Genomic DNA, 21,187 nt, shown 5'->3' with positions numbered 1-21,187 from the left:
TATTCGTTTCAAAACGAAACCTTTCAGTCACATTTTGGCTGAAAATTTTCAGCCACGGAAATTTTGCTGCTCTCTAATAAATACCACTCCTTAGTGGTTGTGCATTCCTTTTCTGCTGAGAAGTTGATTAGGAAAATAGACGTCTTGCTGCTCAGAGTTTAGATTTTTACTTTGTATGAGTTTTTTTTTCCTTTTCAAATTAGCAATACAGGTATTTTAACTGGTGTTTTTGGTGTTTTTTTGATTACCAGAAAGAGTTTAAGATCAATTTAAATTTCGTTCAGTATTATTTGCTTATTAGCACCATATCGTTTCAGCAATTTACTTTGTAGATACGATAGCTATGAAATCTATTTAAACAACAGTGCTGGTGATCGTCATAGTAGACTTTGCCCAGTACTGTACAAGTGCCATATTCAAACAAAATGGAAAGCAAACACATACATGTAAAAGTCTGCACATACTGTACATTTGTTCCAATAGGTTAGCTTTTCGGAGAAACATAACATAATTTGACATGTCTGTCATATCTATCCATGTGATGAGCTATGAAGTCTGGGCAGCTCATGTTAATCAACATCATAATGAGTGGAGGATAAGCTCCTGTGAATTCCAGCCTTGGTCTGACAGAGGATGATCAATAATTCTATATCAGAACATCTCATTAAGCTCTGGCTGGCCTGCCAGAGACGATGTCTCTTTGAGTAGCATTTGTTGACACACAAAGCTTTATCCTTTCCATTACTCTCACAATCACCTCCTCCTCTGTCACTTTGAACAAACAAAACCCAGATTATGTGAAAAATGTGCTTTGAATGTAGAAACTGAAAACAAGACATTGGGTTCCAACTGCTACTATGAATCTTGAATTGAGCTTTAGTTCAAATTTCTGCTAGCTGTATACCCCTTTGCCCCCAAATAATATGCAGTATACATACAGACTACGTATACAGTAAATGTACTTTATATATACACTATGCTGAGACATTTTCTCGAGCACTGTTCACTGAAACACTGAGTCAGCAAACAGAAATTCAAATGGTCTCTATTGGAATGTTCCATCTTTTAGGTGTCTTTCTGATTTATGGTAATCAACTTGAAAAGTGCTTCTTCAATGCCCAGTGCAACTCTCTGTGCTCTAGTTTTGGGCCAGAAGTGCATTTTCAGCAAGAACACTATGACGGCGTGGGAAACCAAGCCATATGCTGCACACTGGGTAAGATTACATCTCATTATAAAAGGATTTATCTTCTTTGCATACTGTTAAGTTCTTCCAGTTTTGGGCCTGTTCACTCTATCTCATTGTAATTACGCAAGGTCGCTCAATAAAGTAATCGCAACAATAATTACCTTTACTGCTCTTCTTAAACTAGGAATTTCTTGTCATAATCAATGACATTTCATCTGTTCTCGTTGGCAATGTTCCTCCTGTCTACGAATCAGCTTCATTTTGAACAGAGAAAGACAATACTGCATTCTGTTTTACACCTACTCTTTTAAACTTTTGGACTTGATGTACTTGGTAGTTTGGTCCAAGGTCACAACATTCGAGTAATGCTAATGAAATAAATGTTCGACTATAAGACAGTCTCATACTCCATTAATTTTGAATGCAGCCTGCCGTTTCTTCACATTGATCTTTAGCACCGAAAGGCATTAGGATTCACCATAGCCCTCATCAGTTTCTGTACATTATCCTGGCATGTATTTGGCCTCAACCACTTATTTAAATGATGTGTAACTATTTCACTCATAACACGGCAGGACTGTGAATTGCAATCATTATTTAATATTTTCATAATGTCATACCAGTTTTGCCTCTGGATTTATTCTGATGAAATATTGATGTTCTCTTATCAGGCAGCAACACCATTGCTGATAACGGAAATTTGCCTAGCATAACCCAAATACTCTTTGAGTGATCCAAGAGTTGTTTACTTAAATAGACGCTCCTAAAATCTCCCATACTTCGTTTTGGCAAATTTCTTAACAAACGTGCATAATGACTCATCATGCAGAGCGGTGATAAGTACATTTGCTGTTAGTAAGAAGGATTAGGTTGCTGTCCTGGCAAAGATTTTAACCTAGGATATAAACTGTTGTAAATGAAGGGAATGTTGAAATGTTTGTGGAAGTTGCTCGTTAACAGAAAATGAGGTGAACACAGCTCGTTAAGTAATTCAGCATCAATAGGATATTGAACCAGGTGTTCCTCATGAGATTGCAGAGATTCTGTTATTGCCTTGAACCCAGCAATGAAGGTATGAACAACATATTAGGGGAAACTCGAAGAAATAGATTGTGGCTTTCCATGCTCGAGTGCTGTTTCTTATTTGTCTTGAATGATTGATACCAATTATGGATTAATCACATTATAGCCCTCACATTTTAATCACGTCGCAATATTTGTCCAAAAATTCTTACTCGAAAGGAATTTAGTGGGCGAATGAATAAAATAGTATAATCTGGAATAGTTTTTCTTCCTCGTAGCAGACCAACATTAAATGGTAAAGAATAACCAAAAACAACAACAACTAAAAAAAAAACATAGCAAAGTGCACATTTTCTTCTTCTGATAGATTTTGAGTATTTATTTGTGTCCTATAACTGACTGGTGACAAGTTTAGGGTGTAGTCCGCCTTTCTATCAAAGTCACCTGCGATAGGCTCCAGCACCCTGTGACCCTGACAAGTACCCTCCAAGTAACCTTGGCAAAAATGTATCATTTTTTAGATGAAATCCTGCTCATTAAATTGGATTTCTCTATTTCTGTGGCCTTAGAATGTGCTTTTTTTTTTGTAAATTATATATATGTATATATATATACATATATATCTTTTTGTTATCAATTGATGTTATGGATTAACATCCCACCTCAAATTATTTTCTGTACATTTCAATTTCTTACTGCCTCTCATTCTTATGCACCTTAGTCTATCACACAGGTCATAATCGGTCACATTCAACAATGACACACAATCCATTTAATCCTCTGCAACACTGCCCAGAATGGTTGAGACTATTGTGAGGTACATTGAGTTCACATCTTCTGAGGGGGCACACTCAAATTTGACTGATGGATTTTGACATTGACACTGTCCTCTGCATGATAGTGTAAAATGAAGTCTTGTACTAAAGTAGAGCAGAATTACTATAGAATTATCAAGTCTCTATTCTCACATGGATGAATGAGATGTATTCATCGGTGCACTCATGGCAAGTGTTCCGCAATGTTAGCAATGTATGGAAAATAATGAGCAATCAATTGAGTCGGATGAACACCCAATGCAGTGAATATAAATAGCATATACTGTATATGGAACAGAGTGCCTAAAATAACATATTTGAATAATTCATTTTACGACACTATGTAATACATTTTTCCATAAACACGTCTACATAGCTGTACACATACATCAACACAAAGTCATTTACGCACATGATAAGTATAAATGATGATTGAACAAGTGTTGCCAGATGAACGTTTCCATAGTTACAGCAGAAGCGTCAGCCTCACTGAGTGGGGGTGTCTGTGTCAGACATTGTCCTCTGCAATACTTGGCTGCCATCAGTGCTCTTAGTAAAAATTGACAACTCATTGTGTGTTACATTTGATCTTGTCAGGCTCCACACAACATCCAAACTAACGTGGCTGTTACAGATATTGGGTGTCCGCACACGTACCACAACTATAAACTTTAATAAAAAGAAGGTCACAGTTCGAGTGTAATAAATAAATAAATTACTAAATGTTTATTGGGCGAGATGGTAGTCAGCCTCCTGACTATTGGCAAGGTGCCCTTGAGCAAGGCACTGAACCCGTGCCAAGACTCACCTCAAGGCATAGTCACTGTCTGTGTGATCATTAATCCTCAGCTGGATATAGTACATTAAATTTGCTTATAAGGCCAAGCTCTGTCTCCTCCACTCTCTCTGGAAACCGCTGGTCAGATATATCTTCTTGTGGATCTGAGATCAGCCTTCAACACAACACAATGCCATCTGATTATACACAAACTACATCATCTCACCTCACATCATTCCCCTGATCCAGAGTTTTCTGAGCAACATACCACAGGTTGTGAGGGTAGGATCTGTCATATCTGATTTCAGCATCAACAGCACAGGTCCGTAATAATTTCCGGGGGCACAGGAAAACTAACTGACCAATGAGTATGCGCTTCACATATAGCCCGCCCCACATTATATTTGTGTCAAATTTGCAAAAACTTGGAAAGTGTGACGGCCCTGGCCGTTTAATTATTGTTTTTTGAGACTCTTTCAGTCAGCCGGGACGTAACAGAGAGCATGAGAAAAATGAAGCAGCACGAGAGAAAAATCTGTTTCACAAGCAAAAAGAGAAGAGACGCAAGCAAGAAAGCTTGCCATTAAGAGCAAAAGTCTGGGGAGGGAGAATGAAAAAGAGAGAATTGTAAACATTGAAAGCGTTGAGTTTTACTTTTCAGATGATTTTTTTTTTTTTTTTGCTTGAGTTTCATTCTTTTGCTTAGTCTTTTTTTTGCTTGCAATTTAGGAAGTTTTGTTTCAATCTTTTTGAAAACAAATCTAATTCCATGGAAATTGTCCTTAGTCTACTTAAGCACATCTCCATCAACAGCAACACAGAACAGAACACATTCAAACACATTTATCTTGGAAACACTCTGGACAATATCTTCACCTTTGAGCATCACATTATTGGCATCCATAAACAATCACAACAATGTGAAATGTTTTTTTGTTCTTTGTAGTGCACTGCGTTTTTGTGATTGTTCATTAACTTCTGTTATGGTGGAATGTTAAGAACTTGACATGAAAGGCTGTGGAAACTAATTTCCATTTCAAGGGACAATAAAGAACTACTAGTATATATCTCCACACACCCATTATGTTTGTCCTTACTGATCTGCCTATATATGATGAAATTGTTTCAAATATAAAAAAGAAAGAAAGAAAAACAGCAGCTTAAAGGACAGAGTATAAATATCTCCCTTAATTATTATCACTTGACAACATGAGTGATAAGACATTAAAATCCATCATTTTTTTGATGCAAAGCATGCTCATGTGCACTGATTAGTGAGGCGCACCCTCGTTAACCTTCAGTGATTACATCGCAACCTCATTATTAGGATGAGGTTCAGGTGCTTAAGATTCACTCATGAAGTTCCCTATTTCCAATTAAGCACAAAAAAGAAAGCCCGGCTTTGGAAATAGATTGGCTTAGCTTAAATCAGTGAACTGATACTTTGTAATGATCACAAACAATGACCTATTTGGATTGGCAAGACTATCAAAGACAAAATCAAGAGGTTTATATCTTGGTCTTCTTTCCTGTCATACATTTACGGCCAAACATCTCCCGATTAGTTTTGTCTGATCTTTTATATTTGCTGCTTGATTGCATATTTTCCATCACTGGGAACAAAGGGGCACTGGGACATGAAGTGAACCCTTTATTAATCTCACTTAAGCATCAGTGATGAGTCAGAGACGCTGGGAAATGATACGTGTGATACTTTACTCACTCTTTGAAACAAAATGTTTGATCTCACGAAAAAGAAATGCACATCCTTGTGTGCAAATGTATGGATATTTATGGAATGTGCTGGTGTCATACCAAATTTCTTCATTGTCAATTAGAAAGTCCCAATAAATCAAATTAGATCACATTGAAGCAGTTATCCATTTTGTTGTTCCAGCTCAGTTTCTTATGGTGTGTGCCTGTGCACTGGTTTCCATGTTTTATGGGGACAAAAATCTGTATACACAGTCACGTCATGGGGACCAGTTGCGGTATGGGGACCAAAAAGCTGGTCCCCATGAGTCAAACTGTAAAATTCGATAAAGCAGGTGGTCTATATGTGCCTGTGAAATTTTTAGCCTTGGCCCAAAAAGCATGATTTTTGATCAACGTATGTGTGTAGACAATGCTCATTAGCCCCCCCTACATAGTTTTCACTGCTATGGCACTCACTGCGACTGCACTGCTCTACACACACATTTACATAATCCCACCCACTTCCTGGTCCCCACATGTAAGGATTTTTACATCAATGGATCAGAACAGGCAGAAAGTCATCTTTAATTAGAATCATCAGAAGACACTAGAAAGAGCTAGTCAACATGCCAGCAGAAGAAGATGAAGTAAATGTAACACAAAAAATGCTAATTTGTTTGCATGAACAAATAAGTTTTCTATTATGTATTATCTAGTTATATATTTCATTGCATTCACTGCTTCACACACATATTTGCATAATCCCGCCCACTCCCTTGTCCCCAATATGTGGTGATTTTTACAACGATGGAGTCAAACAGGTAGAAAGCAATCTTCAATTAGACTCATCAGAAGACGCTAGCAAGAGCTAGTAAACATGCCAGCCAAAGAAGCAAAAATAAAACCTAAGGTAAGCTGTTTTGTATGCTTGAACAATTAAGTTTGCTGTTGCTAGCTAATTATAGCTCCAATTGCGCAAATTTCCTTAAGTTTGCTCTTTTTAGTTAATCACACTGTAGCTCTAACTGAGTAATGTTTTAAGCTTAGTACTACTTTGTATCATAATGGGATTTAAGAATATTTTTGCTCCGGATGAAGAGTTTTATTTAAATTATAGGGCTAAATCTTAAGCATAAATATTTGTAACAGTATGTTAGCAATTTATTGGGTGAAAAATGTGTAGAAGTATGGATTAACTTTAGAAATGAGTAAAACATGGAATTTATTTTTGTGGAATGCATAACCAGAGTGTTATATTTAAGTGAAAAAAGTTAGTATTCCACTTTGGTTCTGAGAAAGGCAATGATTTTAAAAAAATAATTAAAAAAGGCATATGTTTCTGCCTATAGAAAATCTTTCCAGATTTCCCATTTTTGCTTTGGTTCACAGATTAGTCATGTACTTTTACACAAATACCCATCAGATGTTACATTTATTTCTATGTTGCTGCATTTGGGTTTTTTCCCCTCAAATCAATCAAGTAAGCCAGAATAAACATTGGAATGAGGTGTGATGGAACAGAGATATTCTAATACATATGCTGTATAGCTTACTGCATTTGTATATATATATATATATATATATATATATATTTTTTTTTTAATTATGTTTGATGTCATATTATAGAAAAATCTTACTGAATGTAATGAAAATACTTTTTTATGTGTTCAGTTTGAAATGCCAAAAAGGGTCAGCCCCCTTCAGGATGCCATTTGTCATGTTACCTCAAAGACTGACAAGACAGACAAATTGTGCATCAAGTACATTGATGCAGTTAAAGGTAAGATGTGGTCTGTGTGATTTGTTGTGATTACAAAAACTACATGATACACAAAACGTACAATTATTACCACATGGGCATCAAAAACCAACCAAAATCTGAGGTGACATTAGACACTAGTAGAGCTGCAATAAATATTAACCATCATTGATAATTAAAAAAAAAAAAAAAAATGCAGGAATATGTGTGGCACTTTTTGTAAAGATAAAAAATTAAAGCACCAGCAAAGCAATTCTAACTGTAGGCGACCATTTGTTGTACCGCTACATGAAGGGAGTTAAGGGATACAGTGTTCAGAAATCAAAGCAAAAACTTAGTTTTAAATTAACTTAATAATCCTTTGACAAACAAAACTACTCTGACTCTGAAGAATTAAACAATTGGAACCTGAGTAATTCAAATAATGTCTAGAAATAATATGGGTTCTTTTTTCGTTACGGAATATATGAAATTTTATTTTTATTTATTGATATCTGAGAGAGTTTGCTGATTTGATACCATTTGGAAATTAATGATGAGTCTGTTTTGTTTTTTGTAAATGTGTTGTTAAAAAAAAAAAAAAAAAGTGTTCCCTCTGTCTGCAGGACGTGGTGTTTTTGCAAAAGCTGCAATCAGCAGAGGTCAATTTGTTGCAGAATATAGGGGTGATCTGATAAATGATTCAGAATATCAGTGCAGAAGAAGAGTTTACCACCCATCATGTGCTGCATTTATGTTTGCATTTAAGTGGAGAGGAAAAACATGGTGGTAAGGCTTAAATTATATTCTGAACAGAATTACACAAATTAGAATACCCTGAAAGGTATTATCATCTGATTATTTTCTTTTCCTCATCTTTTTTCAAGCATTGATGCTTCAAGAGATGATGAATCATTTGGGAGGTTGGTAAATGATGAACACAGACGGCCAAACTGTAAAATTAAAAGGATTGATGTGGAAGGAAAGCCACACCTCTGTTTGTTTGCTGTGGAAGACATTCAAGAAGGAGAAGAAATAAATTATGATTATGGAGTTGATGACTGTCCATGGAGAACACAAGTATGTGAGATGGAACACAGAATCGCTCTGTAATACAAAACGAAAGTAATTTTTACCTACCTACCTACATACCCGTACCATCTGTTTACTTTGACTGAAATATGTGTAAGGAAGGAGATTGGCATGTAGAAAGGAATCTTGACTCTGAATTGGACTATCGATTGACATTTGTTGTATTAAGTTCATTTTTTCTACACTTTTCTTTTATCCCAGACAATTGTTGTTGTTGACAAAAGTGAAAACATGTCAGGCAAATAAAACAACCTAAATCAATTGTCTGGGATAAAAGAAAAATTCAACTAAGATTGGTTTGTAAAATCATATTATACAATGATGATTTACTAAATGTGTTGCAGATGAACGGCATTAAGGAGAGTGATTTGGGAATAGAGACCTCTTGTTCCTCCATGATTATGGATCAGATGGAGAATGTGACATGTCAAAACAACTCTCAACAGGTACTTTTATATCAATCTCTTTTTGAGTTATTTGTCTATCTACTGATTCAGTCCTGAGGATACGTACAGCAGCCAAATTCATGTAATGCGTTTGGAAGGTTAATGTTATGAGAGTATTTTAAACTAATTTAATATCACATAGTGATTATTATTTTATTTTTCAATGTATTGTGGACACTGACAGTGCCCCACATTACACAATCACGCCATAAGGTGAAAGGGAGTAAAAATGTTTGTGTGATATCTTCGGAAATCATACCGCTGCTGGTCCGGTCTCCATGAGAAATTAAAGTTTGTGTAAATAAATATCCACACAAAGTTCTGTTTGGTTTACTGAAAGATGAACAAGGACGGTGGTTGGCAGGTAGAAAGGGTTGTTTACACTGATGTTTGCTTGGGAATTACTTTTGGTTTCTTTTATCATATTCTACAATTATGATTCTCTAAATGTGTTGCAGATGGCCGCCTTTGAGGACTGTGATTCGGCTTTAGAGACCTCTCATCCCTCCATGACCGTTGATCAGTTAGAGATTGCTGCTGTTCCAAACAATACACAACAGGTACTTTCATCTCCATCACTTTACAGGTCATGTTTTCCATCTACAGCACAGCCCATGTGATGCTGGGAACTAAATTCCATGACAAAGTAAGGTGGAAAGAGCATATTTCATGGATTGCATTCAGTTAATGTAAAAAATATATTTTAAGCTAATTTTTATTGAACCTTGTGAATATTATTTTGGTTATTTATCACTTTGTTCTAGACATTTACGATGTCCCCACATTGCACGTTCACACCATAATTTGAAAGGGTGTAAAAATGTTTGGGTGATATCTTGGAAAATGATATTGGTGCTGGTCTGGTCCCCATGAGAAAATTAAAGTTTGTGTGAATAAATGTCCCCACAAAGCCCGATTATTTTTACTGAAATGTGTGAGGACGTGGGTTGGCCATTAAAAACAGATGTTTATGCTTAATTTGAATTCATATTGACTTTTGTTTTGTCAAATCATATTCTACAATGATGATTTACTAAATGTGTTGCAGATGACCATCATTAATGACAGTGCTTTGGCTTCAGAGACCTCTAATCCTTCCATGAGTATGGATCAGACTGAGATCTCTACTTGTCCAAACAAGACTGAACAGGTACTCTCACCTCCATCACATTTGCGGTTATTTTTTTCCCTCTAAATAACTTCCTATGTGATGATGAGCACTAAATTCCATGATAGAATCATGTGGATAGGTAAAGGAGCGCACGTCATTAATTGTATTCAATAGATTAATGTTACAAAAATATTTCAGACTGATTTAACTGATTATAGTGAATATAATGTTGGTTATTTATCACTTTGTTGTAGACATTTACGATGTCCCCACATTACACGTTCACATCATAATGTGAATGGGTGTAAAAATGTTTGGGTGATATCTTCGAATATCTGGTCTGGTCCCTATGAGAAAATTAAAGTTTGTGTGAATAAATGTCCCCACAAAGCCCGATTATTTTTACTGAAATGTGTGAGGACGTGGGTTGGCCATGGAAACGGATGTTTATGCTTAATTTGACTTCATATTGACTTTTGTTTTGTCATATCATATTCTACAATGATGATTTACGAAATGTGTTGCAGATGACCACCATTAATGACAGTGCCTTGGCTTCAGAGACCTCTACTCCTTCCATGGATATGGATCAGAAGGAGATTCATACTTGTCCAAACAACACTCAACAGGTACTCTCACCTCCATCACATTTGCGGTTATTTTATTCCCTCTAAATCACTTCCTTTGTGATGATAGGCACTAAATTCCATGATAGAATCATGTGGATAGGTAAAGGAGCACACTTCATTAATTGTATTCAGTAGAGTAATGTCACGAGAATATTTTAGACTGATTTAATTGATCATAGTGAATATAATTTTGGTTATTTATCACTTTGTTGTAGACATTTACGATGTCCCCACATTACACGTTCACACCATAATCTGAATGGGTGTAAAAATGTTTGGGTGATATCTAGGAAAATTAGATTGCTGCTAGTCTGGTCCCCATGAAAAAATTAAAGTTTGTGTGAATAAATGTCCCCACAAAGCCCGATTATTTTTACTGAAATGTGTGAGGACGTGGGTTGGCCATGGAAACGGATGTTTATGCTTAATTTGACTTCATATTGACTTTTGTTTTGTCATATCATATTCTACAATGATGATTTACGAAATGTGTTGCAGATGACCACCATTAATGACAGTGCCTTGGCTTCAGAGACCTCTACTCCTTCCATGGATATGGATCAGACGGAGATCTCTACTTGTCCAAACAACACTCAACAGGTACTCTCACCTCCATCACATTTGCGGTTATTTTATTCCCTCTAAATCACTTCCTTTGTGATGATAGGCACTAAATTCCATGATAGAATCATGTGGATAGGTAAAGGAGCACACTTCGTTAATTGTATTCAGTAGAGTAATGTCACGAGAATATTTTAGACTGATTTAATTGATCATAGTGAATATAATTTTGGTTATTTATCACTTTGTTGTAGACATTTACGATGTCCCCACATTACACGTTCACACCATAATCTGAATGGGTGTAAAAATGTTTGGGTGATATCTAGGAAAATTAGATTGCTGCTGGTCTGGTCCCCATGAAAAAATTAAAGTTTGTGTGAAAAAATGTCCCCACAAAGCCCTATTATTTTTACTGAAATGTGTGAGGACGTGGGTTGGCCATTAGAAACGGATGTTTATGCTTAATTTGACTTCATATTGACTTTTGTTTTGTCATATCATATTCTACAATGATGATTTACTAAATGTGTTGCAGATGACCACCATTAATGACAGTGCCTTGGCTTCAGAGACCTCTACTCCTTCCATGGATATGGATCAGACGGAGATCTCTACTTGTCCAAACAACACTCAACAGGTACTCTCACCTCCATCACATTTGCGGTTATTTTTTTCCGTCTTAATAACGTCCTTTGTGATGATGGGCACTAAATTCCATGATAGAATCATGTGGATAGGTAAAGGAGCACGCCTCATTAATTGTATTCAGTAGATTAATGTTACGAGAATATTTTAGACTGATTTAATTGATCATAGTGAATATAATTTTGGTTATTTATCACTTTGTTGTAGACATTTACGATGTCCCCACATTACACGTTCACACCATAATCTAAATGGGTGTAAAATGTTTGGGTGATATCTAGGAAAATTAGATTGCTGCTGGTCCCCATGAAAAAAATAAAGTTTGTGTGAATAAATGTCCCCACAAAGCCCGATTATTTTTACTGAAATGTGTGAGGACGTGGGTTGGCCATTAGAAACGGATGTTTATGCTTAATTTGACTTCATATTGACTTTTGTTTTGTCATATCAGATTCTACAATGATGATTTACTAAATGTGTTGCAGATTGCTGCCTGCAAGGACTGTGATTTGGCTTCACAGACCTCTCATCCCTACATGAGTATGAATCAGATGGAGATTGCGACTTGTCCAAACAACACTCAACAGGTACTTTCATCTCCATCACTTTTCAGGTCATTTTTTCCATCTACAGCACAGCATTTGTGAGGCTGGGCACTAAATTCCTTTATATAGTCATGTGGATGTGTAAAGCAGCCAGTTTAATATATCGCGTTCAGAAGGTTAATGTTACATGAATATTTTAGGCTGATTTTAATTGATCATAGTGAATAAAATTTTGGTTATTTATCACATTTTTCTAGACATTTACGATGTCCTCACATTACACTTTTAAACTATAATGTCAATGTGTGTAAAATGTTTGGGTTACAATTTGGAAAATGGGGACTGCTTGTAGTCCCGGTCCCCATGAGAAATGAAAGTTTGTGTTGATAAATGTCACCACAATACCCGTTTGGATTTACTGAAAGATGTGTGAGGACGGTGGTTGGCAGGTAGAAAGTGTTGTTTACACTGACATTTGCTTGATAATTACTTATGGTTTCTAATACCATATAACTGTGATTTACTAAATGTGATGCAGGTTGCAGCCTACAAAGACTGGGATTTGGCTATAGAGACCTCTCATCCCTCCACGACTGTGGATCAGTTAGCGATTGCTGCTGTTTCAAATAACACACAACAGGTACGCTCATCTCCATCACTTTTCAGGAGTGAATGTTAAAAGTTTTTGTAAAGCTATGTCCCTACAATGCCTGTTAGGTTGGACTGAAATATATGTGGGAACGTAGTTTTGTAGGTAGAAGAGAATGTTGATTCTGAAGTTTACTTGAGATTTACTTTTGGTGCCTTATATTTTATTCTAAAATGATGTGTTACCTAATGTTTTGCAGATGATCACCATTAACAGTGATATAGCTTCAGAGATCTTTTGTTCCTCTATGACTGTGGGTCATTTTGAGAATGTTGCTGATTCAAACAGTCAACAGGTACTTTCATATACATCACTTTTCAGGTTATATTTTTCACTCTACATCAAAGGTGCTTTCATTTATACATATTTTTTTAAGTTTTTTTTTTTTTCTCAATAGCTTAGACTTCATGATGAGCTATAGATTGCTAGATTACATGATAGTCATGTGGAAAACAAAAAAGCCTTTTTTATTTTTTTTATTATTCTGAAGGTTAATGTTGCACAATTATGTTTGGCTATCTTGGTTAATCACTTTATTCTGGACACTTAAGATGTATTTTGTTTTCTTATATCATTTCCTACAATGATGATTTACTAATGTTGTTGATGATGTTGCAGATGACCGCCTTTAAGGACAGTGCATTGGATTCAGAGACCTCATGTCCTTCAACAACTGTATATAGTAAGGAGAATGTTGCTTTTCCAAACAACACTCAACAGGTACTTTCATATTTACTTTTTAAGTCTATATGTACGGTATATAATTATCAAAACGTTCATTAACCTTGAGTTTGTGGAAAAGCAGTGTAAAAGTATTTCATGTTGTGCTCATGCCAAAGTGAAATATTTATGTTCACAAAAAGCTAGTTTAGTTTTAGGATATGTGAAGGCAGGTAGCATTTGGCTAGGAAGGAATTTCTAAATCCTTTTAAAATAACTTTAAATACTGTTCTGGTAAATATTAACGTGTATGTTTTCACTTCTTATTATCAGGCTATTACAACGACACATAGTGACAGACACAGAAGGACCAGAAGTGTCATTGTGAGTTTATATACTGGAAGATACTAAATAGATCAAAACTGAGTTTGTCTTTTTTCACTTTAGTGTGTTGCTCAAAATGTTATATTTAATGTTCTAATCATACAGTAGCCCGTGATTGGTGACGAATACAAGTTAACATAGGTTTTAAACAACTCACACTTAAATGACATACTAATTAGTGATCTTCAGACAACATGGGGGAGGCTGGGCCAAATGTATTTACCCTGCATTCCTAGTACAAGCAGATTCTTGAAGATACTGTATCATTTTTAACAAAGACATTTGATGATGAGCAGTTAAATTGTTAACAAATATATCACAATACGCTTTACGGTATGTCAGATTTTAACATTCTTCATAAGAAAATTCAAAACTTCATGAAAATTTGAAAATGTTTCAATTTCATTTAAATTATTCATGTTTGAATATATTTCAGATGAAAGACACAAGTTTTGAAGATTCAGATGAGCTTTTTTATTCTTCACCATCAAGTGGAGATGAGTTTATCCCTGATACCACCTCCAAAAGTGATACCGACTGTGAGGCCAGCGACAGATACAAACTACCCACACTGGCAAAACATGATATATCTGACATGGAAATCCCTATGTGTGACTCTACCACACCAAAAAACAGACTGACATCTAGTGTCAGAGCAGAAGAGAAACCCTATTCCAGTGAAACAGAAGAACCTTCTTCCAGCAGAGCAGATGATGTCCACAGTTCAAGTCATACCAGAGGCACAGTAGTTGTTGGTCCATGCAAAAAAGTGGGTGCCAAAAGAGTGTATGATAAGAGACATTACTGCTTGTATTGTTCAAAGCCTTACGCGAAGATGGCAAGGCATTTAGAACGTTCACATGAGGATAAATCAGATGTTGCGCGTGCTGTTAGCTTTCCTAAGGGCTCGAAGGAAAGAAAAAAACAGTTAGATTATATTCGTAACAAAGGAAACTTTGCTCACAATGCATTTGTTATGCAGTCAGGAAAAGGAGAATTAGTGCCATTTAAACGGCCTCCTAACGAGACACAAGGAAATGACTTTATGCATTGTGCACATTGTCAAGGACTTTTCCTTCGCAAAGTTCTGTGGCGACACATGCGTATTTGTCAATTCAAACCTGGATCAAATGCCCCTAAACCAGGAAAGAACCGTGTTCAATCTTTATGTGTATACACAGGGCCCGTACCAGCAGCCACAAGTGAACAGTTGTGGCAAATAGTTACTTCAATGAATCCTGATCCGATCTCACACATAATAAAAAATGACCCAGTAATTATTGAATTTGGGCAACATTTGTTAAATAAAAGCGGTACATCAGCAAAGAATAAAAATCATGTGCGAGAGAAGATGCGAGAATTGGGAAGGTTGGTTCAGGGTGCCAGGAGAGTGACCACCTTGAAAAACATGGAAGATTTCATTAATCCAGAAAAGTACATGGAGACTGTTACAGCTGTCAAGTTTACATGTGGGCATGAAAATGAATTAGGCAGGTTTTTGGTTCCATCACTCGCAAACAAACTAGGACACTCCTTAGTTAAAGTAAGCAAACTCCTAAAAGCCAAGGGTTTAATCTCAAACAATGAAAAGCTTGTAACGGAGGCCACCAACTTTGAAGCTGTCCATAAGGAAAAGTGGCACGAGTTGATCTCAGCTGCAGCATTAAGGAACATCAGGGAAGCAAAGTGGAATGTGCCCAGTGTCATGCCCTTCACCAAAGATGTCCAAAAACTGCATGCATATCTCACTCAAGAACACGATAAATGGTACACATTCCTCTCTGAGACTCCATCGGCAAAGGTCTGGAATGAGCTGACAAAGGTGTGTCTTGTCCAGCTCATTCTTTTCAACCGGCGCAGAGAGGGAGAGGTGGCATGCATGCCCCTATCTGCATTTCTTTCGAGAGACACCTCTGATCCACATGATGATTTGGACTGGGCACTCTCTGAGTTGGAAAAAAAACTCTGCAGACACTTCACCAGGATTGTTATCAGAGGAAAGCGTGGACGTCCAGTGCCCATTCTTCTCACTCCCAAAATGCTGCGTGCCATAGAACTCCTTGTTTCACAGAGAGAAGCTTGTGGGGTTCTGAAAGATAATGAATACCTATTTGCACGACCAGGGGCCATGACACACTTCCGAGGATCGGATTGTTTCCGTTCGTTTGCACAGCAATGTGGTGCTGCATGTCCCAGGTCACTGACATCGACCAAGCTGAGAAAGCATGCCGCAACCTTGTCAACAGTGCTAAACATGACAAACACAGAAATGGACCAATTGGCCAATTTTCTCGGCCATGACATTAGAGTCCACAGAGAGTATTATCGGCTGCCTGAGAAGACTTTGCAACTTGCCAAAGTCAGCAAACTCCTTGTGGCTCTCGAACAGGGTAGAATGGCTGAATTCAGTGGGAAAAGTCTGGATGAAGTTGAGATTGACCCAGATGGTATGTCTTTTTATTTCTGTATTTGCCATCCCTTCCTCTTTGAGTAAAAAAAAGTAAATTGCAGTTTGCATGACTTCTACAGAAAAACTTCTGGACAGTGATGATGACACCATGCATACAGGACACCTAAATGATGATGGTACAGTAGGTCTGGGTTGTTGGGTTAAATACTATTTTTATTATATTTTAAAGAAACACTATCTTTTTTCCTGTTTTTAGTATGTCTTATTTTTGTGGGAGGGTTTTTGTTTTATGACCCAGATTATAAAATTTCAGGACTGTAAATGAGTTTTAGCACTTGGAATTTAGCTGGAAAATATTTATTTTTACTCTTGAAGTGGCTTGTGGACATGTTTATCTTATTCTATTATACCTGTGTAGGTGGTTAAGTACACATTTACCCTAATTTATTGCCAAAATACTATAAAACTCTGAAAAAGGTTACTTTCCATAGGACTACTAACAGAGGAGACACATCCCCCTCCTGAGAGGATTGAAACACCATTGCTATCACGAGAGGGACACTCATCTTCTTCATCGGGTGATGAGATGTCATCAGCAGTCGGTGCTGAGAAACCTTCCTCAAAAGGTTTTTTTTATTTTTTTGTAATTTGGACTAAAATCAATAACTCTTTTAATATATAAATATTACTAGTACGAGTAATTAAGACAGGAAATAACATCTTTACAGTACTTTTAATAAGCAACCAATAACCAACTACGGTATATTTAATATTAAAATTAAAATCTAAGACCAATAATTTATTTATGACAAACACAGACATGCATTCAGAAACTTATTGTTACTGCAAAAGTTTTTAACACTTTCTAAATCGTAAGATAAATAGAAATAATAATTCGGCTTTAGTTATCTTTGAGTGCAACGGCTTTAGTTATCTCTGAGTGTAAACACAATTTTTCTATTAAAAAAAAACTTCTTTCGGAGGACATTTAGAAGAAATAGAGGACAGACCAAAGAAGAGATAAAAAAACAAATAAGAGGTGCAAAACTCCATCTGTTGATTGTGAGATGCCATCAGGTGTCATTGTTAAGAAACCTTCTAAAAGTTGATTTTAAAACAGATTTTGTGTTGAAGTTAGAAATAAATTCAGCAGCTATTCTAAAAATATGAACATTTCAAATATTTCTAATGAGAGAAGACAAAATCAACTTTTAATAAAACTAAATATATTCATGAAATGTATGAATGTAAAAATGTATTTGAGTGGAACACATCAATGCATGAGGATATGTACATAATTATTTGTACTATATGTGCAATATGTTCTATTTTCCATAGGAGCAGACCAAGATGAAACAATGAGTGATGACATACCACACAAGAGACCCAAAACACATAGGAGGCACGAACCCCCATCATTAGATGGGGTCCGTGCAAGGGCCAGTGCTAAGAAGTCCTCCGCTGAAGGTAAACACTTAGAAATCAAGCTGTTTTTAATCCAATATATTCATTGTATTGTAATCAAAGTATTGTAATAGTGGGAACACCGATATGAAATTTTGCATTGAAAATTAAATACTACTCTTTTGAGATCTCACAATCTCACAAATATGTGTGTCGTGAGCAGTGTTGTTAATAACGGCGTTACAATATAACGGCGTTACTAACGGCGTTATTTTTTTCAGAAGTGGGTAATCTAATTAATTACTTTTCTCATCTTGGCAACGCCATTACCGTTACTGAGGACGGAAAGGCATGCGTTACTATGCGTTATTATATTGGTCGAAAAGTCTGAGGGAGACGGACTCACCGAGACGACAGAGCAGAGCAAGAGTGGGGAGGAGGCAAGAAAGTTGTGACGCCGAGCAAACGCGATGCTAGGTAGCTCCAATAATACCTGTTGTAAATGGGCCGATAGCGTACAAACTACGCCCGCATGTTATGGTAGATATGGTAGACATATGGTAGATATCACATGTACTGTATATAGATATAACTAGATGCAAAATGATAGACACGGCACTAGATGCGTTAGTAAACAGCCGCCATCTTAAAGCAGTAGACCTTTTATTACGGCTCTGTTGTAGAGAACCTTCCTAGCGAACCTAAGTAACTTTTTATCTAAAATACTTCTAAATCAGTAAAATCTTGACTTGAATCTATCTTTAAATGATGACACAGTTTTAAAACTTTCATATGTTGAAAGTAGAGAGAAGGGAACTAATGCAATAATGGGAGCAATTTTAACAACTTTTAACAGTTGATTCAGGGTAAAGGGTAAATTAGGGTAAAGAATTGGGCTCGGGCCAATTGTACCAAAAACCTTCACAAAAAACTTTACATAGTGTGGCCAATGTTTTTTTTTGTTTTTTTTTAGGAAAAAAAAAAGTAATTATCACCAATTACTTTGCCGTGTAATGTCTTACATTCAGGTAATTGAGTTACTAACGCAATGACTTTTTGGGAGAAGTAATTTGTAACTATAATTAATTACTTTTTTTCAGTAAGATTAACAACACTGGCCGTGAGAAAGATAGACTTATCCAACATTGTACGTCCTCTAAAGTCATCAGGGAAGATGACTCTCATCCATTTATTGTACAGCAGAAAACAGAGGCATATTTTACTGTCAATGTAAATTATCGATGGCTGTCAGGGTTAATAGACACTCAATTCCTTAAATATATTTTTTAATCATTTATTGACCCTTGAATTTCAAGTGGCTTTAAGTGGCTATGTGTTGTTGAATATTTGTAATTAATTCATAAATGTCAAAAAATGAAGTGTTCACATTTTGAAGTAATTTCTTCCGAATATGTCATAGTAGGATATAACAACAGAGGCTTTGCTCTCTGAACAGTAGAACTGCCTGCAGAGTCATCATTTTTATAGAAAACTCGGAAGTTGCAGGGACCTGTGATACTGCAGCAGGGAAGACCTGGTTGAGTTGATACAAAAAGGAAAATTTCCTGGGAGATCTGGCACATTTTTGGCTCTGTTGTTCTTTCTATGAATGCATGACACTTTTACACGTAATGGTACACAAGACTATTTAGTCTTTCAAATAACCTAGTCTGGTGGTAGTTTTACCTATTGGCATAATAGGTGGTGTCCCAGGGAGCAAGCTACAGTATATAATGTAACTTCACAGCATTACAATAATGTTTGTCTTTATAGGTGGCATTAGACATGATTTCAATCACAAACTTCTTTATTCTTCCAATCACAACCCCCCCCCCCCCCCCCCCCCCTCCCTAAACTTCAAGGCAAAACCACGCAGAAGAAGAAATGTCCCTGGCAGAAGAAGGAGGTGCAGGCGGTGGAAAGGCACATGACAAAGTTCATAACATCTTTCATTGTGCCAGGTAAACTGGACTGTGAAAAGTGTTTAAGGGCTGAACCAGAAGCCCTGAAGAACCGGGACTGGCGGAATCTCAAATTTTACATTTACAACCGCATTTCAGCATCTAAAAGGAAATTGCAATGTAAATAGATTTTTGTTATCAACACTCTGGTAAGTTTTTCACACACAACACTGGTTTGATGGGGTTTTTTTTGTTTTGTTTTTGGTTTTTCATTTGTTCTTTTTTTTGTTATTCTAAAGACGACAGTGTTATGTTTGTGTGCCATTTGACCTCACCAAAGGCAATTTGTTGTTGTTTGTTGTTGTTGTTCCATTAAATGTAACATGTTTTCATAAAATTTATTTCAGTGTGAAATATATTCGTGTTGGCAGATGAAACTAATATTAAATGGCCTCTATTTCAATATTCAGTCACTGACTGTCAGGTTATGGTTTAATACAGATGCTTACTACTGTATGTCAATACAACTGGTAAAATGTCCCCATTAATCAAGTTCAATTTGTGGGGACCAAGTGTGAAATATGTAAATTACTTTGCATATTATTTAAATGAGGTCCCCAAAAAGAATGTATAATCGTTTTTTTTATAGGTCCCCAGAATGCATGGTGAAAATCATCACTTCATCATTTCTGATATTTGAAGGCGTGTATAAGTTCACATGGCCAAACTGGTTATACCTGATTTTTTTCAGCTCTGTAAACCATTTAGAAAGGGTGGTCCCCACAAATGATGCTTTCATAATTTTAGATTTTTGGTCCCCAGAAAACATATAAACCCGTATAGGTGTGTGTGTGTGTGTGTGTGTGTGTGTGTGTGTGTGTGTGTGTGTGGTCACTGTTGCCCTGTTTTTTATTCTGATTTTGTTTGTTGTTGTTTTTTTTATTTTATTTTATTTTATTTAATACAAATACATGAATTACGTAGCATCTTGCAAGGGGAACAAGGTTTAAAATGAGAGTCTGATATTATCAGTCGATAATAGCATTTAAAAATAATATCGGACAATAACATTGTCGGCTATTCATTATCAGTTTTAGGCCAAATTGCATGGTTTCCTTCAAAGTGAACGTAGAAGCCTTCTGCCTTCCTAAAAGCGCTGATCACAGCTTAGCACAGCAGTTATGCTTTATGACCATAAGATGCATCAAAACAAAGATGGTTGAGATTTATGTGAGCAGACCAATTGCATTCATTGCACAAAAAAGTAAATGAACAATAAATGAATATAAAATTATGAATTATAAACTCATTACATATAACTACTGCGTTACCTGAAAGAAATAGTCACAACGAAAACTAGAAAAGTAATAAAATACAATAATTTGTGTAAAAACACAGCAAAATGCATCTTGAGAATTGTCATTGCATTGGTATGTCCTATGATTGCCTGCCTGTATTTCAATTTCTTTGGTCACCTCCTATTTGTTCTTTGGGGCAACTACTGTAAAC

General features: G+C 36.2%; 2 protein-coding genes across 3 annotated transcripts; both read left to right on the top strand.

Annotated features, from left to right (window-relative positions):
• The first annotated feature begins 5,737 nt into the window (after positions 1-5,737).
• LOC130912492 (uncharacterized) lies at positions 5,738-14,562 on the top strand. 2 transcript variants are annotated; one of them, XM_057830618.1, is made up of 13 exons: positions 5,738-6,410; positions 7,172-7,280; positions 7,865-8,027; positions 8,126-8,318; positions 8,675-8,776; positions 9,235-9,336; positions 9,825-9,926; positions 11,015-11,116; positions 12,211-12,312; positions 12,809-12,910; positions 13,119-13,214; positions 13,538-13,601; positions 14,400-14,562. In XM_057830618.1, exons 1-13 carry the CDS (start codon positions 6,378-6,380, stop codon positions 14,417-14,419), a joined length of 1,290 nt encoding a protein of 429 aa, XP_057686601.1. In that variant the 5' UTR covers positions 5,738-6,377; the 3' UTR covers positions 14,420-14,562. The 2 variants fall into 2 exon arrangements, with proteins under 2 accessions (XP_057686601.1, XP_057686600.1); XM_057830617.1 differs by lacking the exon at positions 14,400-14,562 and adding an exon at positions 13,913-14,156 and having other exon boundaries at positions 13,538-13,639.
• A 1,453-nt stretch (positions 14,563-16,015) lies between these two features.
• Positions 16,016-19,866, top strand: LOC130929459 (uncharacterized). The gene is made up of 5 exons (XM_057856600.1): positions 16,016-16,410; positions 16,493-16,549; positions 16,865-16,999; positions 17,712-17,840; positions 19,739-19,866. Exons 1-5 carry the CDS (start codon positions 16,092-16,094, stop codon positions 19,864-19,866), a joined length of 768 nt encoding a protein of 255 aa, XP_057712583.1. The 5' UTR covers positions 16,016-16,091.
• The last annotated feature ends 1,321 nt before the right edge of the window (positions 19,867-21,187 follow it).

The sequence above is a fragment of the Corythoichthys intestinalis genome, chromosome 2 (assembly GCF_030265065.1).
Source record: "Corythoichthys intestinalis isolate RoL2023-P3 chromosome 2, ASM3026506v1, whole genome shotgun sequence".
NCBI classification, from domain to species: domain Eukaryota; kingdom Metazoa; phylum Chordata; class Actinopteri; order Syngnathiformes; family Syngnathidae; genus Corythoichthys; species Corythoichthys intestinalis.
Note: the sequence above shows the minus strand (reverse complement) of the source record. Positions and strands in the feature narration are given on the sequence as shown.